Below are 10000 nucleotides of genomic sequence, written 5' to 3' on the forward strand. Positions count from 1 at the left end.
TGTGTGTGTGTGTGTGTGTGTGTGTGTGTGTGTGTGTGTGTGTGTGTGTGTGCGCGTGCGCACGCACGCTCGCTCGCATGGAGGAACCAGTGGGATTCATTAAAAAGAACAAAGAAGGGAACTTATCAAAGAGACGAGGACGATGACCTCTTCACTAATATTGTCGCTGTCGGGCAGAAACCTCGTATTTCCAAGTTTCAAATGTGTACGTTTTTTTGTGAAGCAAAGCCCTGCTTCATCATATAAGACAGTCGCACAAAACTAGTGAAAACAGCAGATCTACAAGCACACAACGCCTCGCGGTACGAGGCGTTGTGTGCTTGTAGATCAGCTGTTTTCACTAGTTTAGTACATTTTTTAGATAATAAATACAAAACGAACGGTTTTGGACATACATGGTTTCCACCCGATAACGGTGATATTCTCCTCTCTGTCCTCACTCCTCTTCTTCTCCTCCTCCTCCCCTCCGTCCGTCGCTCCCTTCTTCTCGTCCTCCTGTTTCATCTCTCTCTCCCTGACAGACAGACCACCTGATACTACCAAGGGAGGATAACACGGAGATCGGCTGGACAGACAGACACACTTGATACAAGACAAATGAGTTCACATTGCATCTCTTCCTGCATAATTATAACCATTCTATATAGTTGCGACCGAAGTCACAGCTTGTCCGTGTCTGTCCGTCCGTCCGTCCGTCCGTCCGTGGAGACGTGTACACATTTTTACGGTCTATGGGTTTGCCGCTCTGACATCATGCTTTGATGTCACTATGATGTCACACTAACAGAATCCTTTTTTATGCCCATATATGGGCATAAAAGATGTCATCTGATGTCATCAATATTAATGATATCCTCTTAGAGAGATCCCTGTGATGCCAGGGGGAACAAATACCTTTTTTGCCCATATATGGAGATATGGAGATCCCTGTGATGCCAGGGGAACAAATCCCTTTTATGCCCATATATGGAGATCCCTGATGTCCACATCCCTGATGTCCACATCACTGTGGTGCGAGCTTGTCGCCCTGAGGCGTGTTACTAGTTCTATTGTGTATACCTAACTCCCTGTCCATCCGTCCGTCCCGCAAAGAAATAAGCAATCTGTCACAGTAAAAGTATTTTTATATGTGCATATAGTAGGAATGGACACAGTAAATTGAACCAGTAAGACGTGCAGCGAAACTTTGGCTGAGTTTCAGCTCTAAATGCAACTGATAGAAGCTATATATAAATACAAATCGGTGTAATTGCATGCCTATTATGCAGAGGCTGCTTAAGGGTCCATTTGGTTACAAACTCAGTGACAGCTTATCCACGACTGAATATGTAATTGTTTGACGTATTCTTTTATTTTTTTTAAATACATGTGTTGGCACATGTTGGGCAGAATGGGCACATACACATTTTATTATGGCACAATTTTAAATAGATTTTGCATGAAGAAAAGATCATTCTAAATATACGCAAGATTTACAGCATGGTCGGAGGTGGCGTATTTCCCGACGTATTCCGAGCCTCCAACTATATTGCTGAATCTGACCCCGCACGTGAGAAATTTCCTAAATGCCGGTAGGCTAAGAACAAAATATGGTTGTATTTTGGTCGTAAAGTGCTTGATGAATCGGGCCCACTGTATTTCAGCTAAACAGGTTTATCATAGTGGCCTTTCTGGTGCCCACAGACTCAGAAACAAAAACTTCTCTCAACCTCCTTTTAAATTTGGAACCTTTTGTCCAAATGACACATTTTGCCCACATTTTGCCCACATGGTGTTAATTGTACTTTTAATTTATCTATCTATCTATCTATCTATCTATCTATCTATCTATCTATCTATCTATCTATCTACCATTGTTTCCTGTTGAGATTGGCACATTTCACCCAGGTTTTTCATGTCACTCACGTCACGTTTGTCTGCTGACCTCAATCAGCAACGAAATAAGCAGAAAATAAACTAAAATAAGGCAAGCAGTGATGATCACCCCATGATGTGCACTGCTATGTAGTTTCAAATGCACCACATTGCATCAATAGGCAACAACTATCTATCTATCTATCTATCTATCTATCTATCTATCTATCTATCTATGAGGGAGAGAAAGGGAAAAAAGCGGGAGAGAGGGATGGAGGGAGTGAAAGCATGTAGAAAAGAGAAGATAATGGGCGGAGGGGGAGATAGAGGGACACATGTGATAATGGAGGATGTGGTCACAAGCATCACTCCATTTATCCTTAGAGAAACCCACAAAACCACACACACACACACACACACACACACACACACACACACACACACACACACACACACACACATACACACACACGCACACCACACACACACACACACACACACACACACACACACACACACACACACACACACACACACACACACCACACACGCACGTGTGCGCACACATATACTATTTCTCGCCAAAGGGCAACCGCAAGTGTTCGTGTTTTCTCCTCCTGCTCTCTCTCTCTCTCTCTCTCTCTCTCTCTCTCTCTCTCTCTCTCTCTCTCTCTCTCTCTCTCTCTCTGACTCTCTCTCTCTCTCTGATCTCCTATTTCTTGGTTTGGACTTATGTGTTCATGGAAACCGCATAACTGTGTGTGTGTGTGTGTGTGTGTGTGTGTGTGTGTGTGGGTGTGTGCGTGTGTGTGTGTGTGTGTGTGTGTGTGTGTGTGTGTGTGTGTGTGTGTGTGTGTGTGTGTGTCCATCTGTCTCTCATTTTCAGATACTTGCCCATCAATCTCAGGCTCTCATCAAATTGTGTATATATTTGATTGCGTGTGTTTGATTGCGTGTGTGTGTGTGCGCCCACGTTTGTGCGACGTGTGCGTGTGTGCATGCATTCTTATCCATTATGTCTGTTTATTTGTGTATGTCTCTCCTGCACTGTCTCCCTCTCATTGTGTGTGTGTGTGTGTGTGTGTGTGTGTGTGTGTGTGTGTGTGTGTGTGTGTGTGTGTGTGTGTGTGTGTGTGTGTGTGTGTGTGTGTGTGTGTGTGTGTGTACGTATGAAATATCAAAGAGCTAAAACTAAAACAGTTTGTTCTTTTTTTTAGTTAACTATTTCAAACTCCATTTTCGAACTGAACAAACAAAATTAGGAAAGACAACACATGGAAAGATGTTAACCACATTCCTAGAATGGTTTGAAATGTGATTTCTAAAGACGCGTCTCACTCTGGACACTGAAGGCTGATTTATACTTTGAGATGCAACGTGCTGTGAGCTTCTAGTCGTGCTATCTTCGGCCTACATCGTTAGCGTCACTACAACGGAGACCACAATAACAGTCTGGACTGCTGTAAACATCAGATTTGAGAAATAAATGGCATTAGACAAGGATAACAACAATCTACATTATTTTCACATCACTGGTTGAGAGCTCTGAGAGATTGCAAATGGAACCAACAGGTCAATTTGTTTAAGAGAAAAAGTTAAGACTTCATGTCTGCTAACGTCTGTAATTGGTAGTTTTATTATTAAGACGCCTCAGGGCGACATGCAACCTCGCCCTAATTCTTGGCCATCTGGCCAGTGATGTATGTTGGACCTTGTTACCCATATATGGAGACCCGTGGTACCCATATATGGAGATCCATGTACTGTATATGGAGATATGCTGTGAGAGCCCAAACATGCTTACTCAGTTATTCGTTATGTGAAAGTCCTATGACGTCTATGACATCTGACATCATACCCTTTTATGCCCATACATGGAGATCCAGCCGTTAGTGTGGTATGTGGCCGATGTGGCCTCCATATATGGGCATTTCCATACAAAGTCCTGTTAGATATGGGCTTAATATTGATGACATCAGGGAACTCCATATATGGGCATAAAAGGGATTTATGTTAGTGTGACATCACAGTGAAGCCAGAGCGGGATGTCAGAGCGAAAAACCCATAGAACCACAGTGTCAGGCGTGACCTACAGAGATACGCGGATACGCGGACAAGATGTACTGAGTTAACTGCGACCTACAGTCGCAATTATTATTATGTAGATTTTGGCAGTTCTGGCTCAACCGTGCAGTTGGTTTGCACGAATCTCAACTGCAAAAACATAAAACTCACATTGTCCAAAGGGTGGCCAATATATTGCAGCAATCCATTGAAAATGCATTACTCTTTTACACATGAACTTTGGACTTGTGTCCCAGCATAGCAGAGGGGCAGTCATTTCGGAAAGCAAAGCTTTAGACCAGCCCTGAAATTATTATTTTTTTTTTCCCTAAAATGTGATAAAGCCACAAAAGCATTTCATAAATATCAGGCTACATTTCACTTAAACGCCAGAGCTTAACTCTGCATGCAAATAAGACTTTTTTTTATTAAAGTTATACCATGTAACTTTTTTTATAAAACAAATCTTAAAATTGTCCTAACTGTTAAATCGCTAAAGTTTTAGAACCCTCACTCATTTTCAGCTTCTAAAGCCTTCTCTTTATATGTTTTCTATGATCCTGACCGGGGCCCGGTTTTCGCGGAAAAATTACGTCATCATACACTACCGGCCAATCACAGCGAGGGTTATACACTGCCGGCCAATCACAGCGCATCTTGAAGTGGGGTCGCTATCACAATAGGGCGGCCATATTTGTAGGCGCCCGTGTGTCTCTATACTCGGGTGAAGGAGTCCGTTTCTCCGGAATGCCTGAACGCACAGGAACCAGGGACACCTCTAAAGATAGATCTCGGCGAGGTGGAGGCAGTTCAGGTCGCAGTTACTATCAAAACCTCCACCGGGTGTCAGTCTGTCTGTCTGTCTGTCTGTCAGCCAGTCAGTCACGTCACGTCACGTCACGTCACGACACATCACGTCACACTTTTCCCCTACTCATATCTCCGCCACCGTTGCCCCTATCCATGCCAGACTTTGCACACACACTGCTTGGCTGCCAAACCACAACCTCCACCCCACCTCATTTCTCACATGGCCCTCTTCTAGCGCCACCATGAGGCTGATTCTTGCAAAACACATTTTTGGACACTGCTTCTACAGATTTGCCCTAAAATCACGCAAAGCAGTACACAGTATGTCTAGAGTCATGTCATGGATCTGTCCCATTTAGCGCCACCATCAGGCCGATTTTTTCAAACACATTTTTGGACACTGCTCCTACAGTTTTTGCCCTAAAATCACGCAAAGCCTTACACAGTATGTCTACAGTCATGTCATCAACATGAATCTGTCCCATTTAGTGCCACCATCAGGCCGATTTTTTCAAACACATTTTTGGACACTGCTCCTACAGATTTTGCCCTAAAATCGCAGTAGGAGCGAGATCATTTAGCGACCTACAGCCGGGTCGCGACGTGGTCGGTAGTTTTCAGCGACCGTGTCGCTAAATCGAGCGACCGGGTCGCTAAATCACAGACCGCGCCACTAAATCGACCGACCCGGTCGCTAAATCTACCGACCTGCCTGCAGTTTTAGGTCGGTAGATTTAGCGACCCGGTTGGTACATCTAGTGACCCGGTCGGAAGATTTTGCGCCCCAGTCGGTCGATTTAGCGACCCGGTCGCTCGCTTTAGCGGCGCGGTCGGTGATTTAGCGACGCGGTCGGTGATTTAGCGACCCGGTCGGGAGGTTGCGTGGCAGGTTAGCCTAACTGAGGTAAAGTTACTGAGGTTAGGTTTAGGGTTAGGGTTAGGGTTAGTAGCCCGGTGGTCGGTGGAAGCGACCACCGGTCGGTGGATTTACCTACCCGGTCGCTGGATTAGCGTCCCGGTCGGTGGAATTAGCGTCCCGGTCGGTGGAATTAGCGACCCGGTCGGTGGTTTTAGCGTCCCGGTCGGTGGTTTTAGCGTCCCGGTCGGTCGTAATAGCGACCCGGTCGGTGTTTTAGCGTCCCGGTCGGTGGTTTTAACGTCCCGGTCGGTGGTTCTAGCGTCCCGGTCGGTGGTTTTACCGTCCCAGTCGGTCGATTTAGCGACCCGGTCGCTGAAAACTACCGACCACGTCGCGACCCGGTTGTAGGTCGCTAAATGATCTCGCCCTCTCTCTAAAATCGCGCAAAGCGGTACATGTGACCTGACGGTCGCTTATCCCCCGATTAGGGAGTTTTACTGGTGGATAAAACCTCTGTCTGTCTGCCTGTCTGTCTGCAGGACCAGCAGTGCGCTTCAGCAGCTTCCAGCCCAGCGGGCCGACGCCCCCTCCTCTCATTGGTCAGCACACGGCGCAGGTGCTGAGACACACCCTGTCCTACACTGATGATGTCATCCGAGAGCTGCTGGCGTCGGGGGCGGTCGCTCAGAGCGACACAGTCTGATTGGCTTCGGCTGAGAGGAAAATGAGTCCGAAACCTGGGTGTCACCGATCACCAAGCGATCACCAAGCGTACACCAACCGATCTCCCCAAATCGATCGATTCAGGGCATTTATCAGTGGATCAATATGGAAAGACAATAAATGAGTTGATGAAGAAATGAGAAAACTATGGAAATAATAATCAAATGTGAAGATATATTTACTATTTTGTTGCTGACGGGCAGAATGCTCATATACACTATCTCAATATTTCCTATTTTTCATAAATTGATGCACTATTTCAAGAGTGTCACACAAAAGTAGCAAAAATAGCAGGTCTATAAGCATACAGCGCATTGCGATGCAATGTGTTTGTGAGCTTGTAAATCTGCACATTTTAGATTTTTGCTAAGTGAAAGTATTTAAGTGGCCGTAATAAATATTGTACACATAAAAAGTAGCTATTAACAAGAGCTTGTTATTAAATAATTCCAATCAATTGGATTGGAATATGGGTTATTTTTTCACCCCATTTGAATAAATAATAATAATACTATCAACAACAACAACATTATTAATAATAATGTTAAGAACATAACCTGTTTGATTTGAGTGATTTCATATCAATCAGCTTTGTTATTTTAGGATCTAGTTTTATCAAAGAACTTTCAACCTAATGAGCTCATAATGCTGTGAGATGAAAATGTCAACATGCTTAACATTAAAACATTTGTGTGGGGATACAATGTTATTTTGTCAAATCTGTGTGGTATATTTCTACAATATAATTAACACAGCTGTGGCGGTTGTATTTGATTCTCTGTCGGGCACATCAAGAAAGGACTCATTCGGACACATTCGGACACAAAATAAACTTGTTTTAAAGTCAAGTGCTCAAAGGAGCAGGTCTAAACTGGATAAGCAAATGGTCAAACTCCAAAAGGGCAGTCAGCGAGGGCAGAGGTACAGGTAAACCTCATTCACTGCCAAGAATATTTAACCAAACCACTAACCACTGCCAGCTATTTTAAATTTTTCCATTCATTACGAGCACCGGTTGTCTTATCGTTTATTTGAAAATTCACTGTTTTGATTAACACAGAGCGAAATCCAGGAAGTGCGGGGAAAAAAGCATTTCTGTGAAAGTTAACAGGAAGCAGATGGAGATGGAGATCCGTTTTTTGATACCGTCATTATTAGTGTGGTTGTTGCCCTAATAGGGCAACCACACTATAGTAATTGGGCGACATATTCTTTCGTATAGGCCTATAGATAAAACTTTATTTTGCTGCGCTACTACGCCCACAGTTTTTGCGGCATACTGTATGTGGCATACACACAAATCAACTGGCTAAACTACATTTTATGCTTCAACTCCTACAAATCCAAGTGCTTGTCAGGGTGGGGGAGTCCCCAGTTCAAATATGATTATGTTGGGGTGACACGGCCTGAAAAGGTTTGAGACCCATTGGTCTAATCATTTGACAAAAAGGTTTTTTTTTCTTCTTCTTGTCATCATGGAACCGAAACGGTGAATGGACAAGAAGTGGGAATTTATAAGCATAATGAGAATCAAAATGTATAAAACCCACCCTAGGTGTGTGTGTGTGTGTGTGTGTGTGTGTGTGTGTGTGTGTGTGTGTGTGTGTGTGCGTGCGTGCGTGCGTGCGTGCGTGCGTGCGTGCGTGCGTGCGTGCGTGCGTGCGTGCGTGCGTCCGTGTGTTTGTGTGTGGTACACAGCACACACACACACACACACACACACACACACATACACACACACACACACATCATATTATGTAATGTTCATACTTTGGCTCGATAGAGAATGACTGGGAAATAAAACACAAACACACCTGGCCATGAAAACACAAAGGGACAAGGATGGAATAGACCGTTTGTTAGCCTTCTGATTGGTCCCTGAGACTCCCTGACTGGCCAACCAGAAAAAAACATTCACTTTTCACTTTTCGCAACCGGGGGTGGAGTTATGCTGTGGGAGAAAGTGGCTTCAGTCTTTCACCGCACTGCGGAGCACGGCCGGCGTGCAGTACGGCGCTGCGTGGACATAGCGATTTCGATCATTATAATGAATAAGCTTCAACAGACTAGTTCACATGGACCTTATCAATGTAACTAAGAGTTTCGATTGGGTACATATGTGACGGAGAGAGTCGCAGCCCCAGCCTTGAAGCCTCAAAAAGTCTAGTATCTCCCCCGGACCAAAGTCTAGTCTAGTGGTTAAGATATAGGACTTTGGCGTGGGAGACCCGGATTCAAAGCCGGGTGGGGAGGTTCAGATCACCTCCATTACACATATATTTTAAATGGGCAGAATTATGACAGCCAGCCTATTATGTAGTGGAATTATAGTCTGGCTGCCAGCTTCCTACCCAAGATGCACTGCGCTTTCTGTCTCTAATTCTCTCCTCTGCCTGTTCCAGAAGATTAAACTAATTAAAACATATATTTTCAGGGGGGAAACTCCTGTTTTGCAATGTAACTACTGTACTTTTTTCTTCCCTTTTTATTAATATCACGTAGATGTGTTTCTTTTGGTACTTTAAATAGCTATAATGAGGCTTTTTCCCCCATCCACTTCCACTATAAAATAATCTGCCCTGGTTGTTTTGTACAACCTAGTAACAAGAGCAAAATGGGGCGGGATTTGACATACGGTCTATTAATTTGCAAGTGTGACTCCTGTCGCATCAACCACACTAGTTAGACTGACACAATATATCCAATGGGCATTCCCAGATATGGGCTTAATATTGATGGGCATAAAAGGCATTCTATTGTATGGGTATTCCCAGATTTCTGGCATCATCTGGGAATCAGATGTAGAAGTCAGCTCCATACATGGAGATCTAAGTGATGATCCAGTCGTCTCCATGTATGGCGATTGGCTATCCAGGGTTTGATGATGTCAGTGTCAATATGGATATCCAGGTGATGATAGTCAGCAGTCTTGATTTGCAAATTAATTCTGTTTTGGCGTCCATATATGGGCATTGCCAAATATGGGCTTAGTATTGATGACATCAGGGATCTCCATATATGATTGCCAGAACAGGCTGTCTTGTTCATTGAGTCAACAATGTGATGTCAAAACAACGGCAAAGCATCTAGGTTCATTGAAGTCATTGACAAAACCTTTTTTCTCTAAATAAATTGAAGTCAATTGAAACTAAGGGACATGATGACATACAGAATCGTGAAATGTAACATTTTGTGTGTGCGCGATACATACGGATCACGCATGCACCGGGTGCGTTTGATGTGTTGTAATTGTCTCATCTTCCAACGGGCATGGACAAACTAAGTGGAGCAAGCGCATAGATCCCCATACTTCTATTCAGCTAATTTTGCTGTTAAATTATTTGTATCCATCATAAATATACACTCCTCCTTGGGCTGCTCCTTACATTATGATGCTCCCACATATTCTCATGCACGCACCAGTTACAGTTACTTTCCCCATAACCCACACTCTGCACATATTTTGGAGCACATATCTTCAAACGGGTAAGGTCTAGTTTCAATACAACTATACTAGTCATTAAGCCATTAAAAGCCCTGTGGGCTATTAACCTGCGGGCCGCATTACGTGAATGCGGGGGCCGCATGTGGCCCCCGTGCCACCAGTTGCCCATGTATGCCCTATATGGATGAACAACAACAATGTGCCCTCAGTTCAGCTACAGAATGTGAAGTATTCAGGCGTGTGCG

General features: G+C 44.2%; 1 protein-coding gene across 1 annotated transcript in view; it reads left to right on the forward strand.

The window, feature by feature from the left end:
- The window catches only part of sugct (succinyl-CoA:glutarate-CoA transferase), a 172966-nt gene extending 165952 nt beyond the window's left edge, over nucleotides 1-7014 (forward strand). The window contains exon 14 of the mRNA XM_080752184.1: nucleotides 6127-7014. Within this exon, the coding sequence (XP_080608310.1) occupies nucleotides 6127-6290 (164 nt within the window). The 3' untranslated portion in view covers nucleotides 6291-7014. The remainder of the gene's footprint in view (nucleotides 1-6126) is intronic.
- Nucleotides 7015-10000: the final 2986 nt, after the last annotated feature.

The sequence above is a fragment of the Nannobrachium achirus genome, assembly GCF_963921795.1.
Source record: "Nannobrachium achirus genome assembly, chromosome: 21".
In the NCBI taxonomy this organism is placed as follows: domain Eukaryota; kingdom Metazoa; phylum Chordata; class Actinopteri; order Myctophiformes; family Myctophidae; genus Nannobrachium; species Nannobrachium achirus.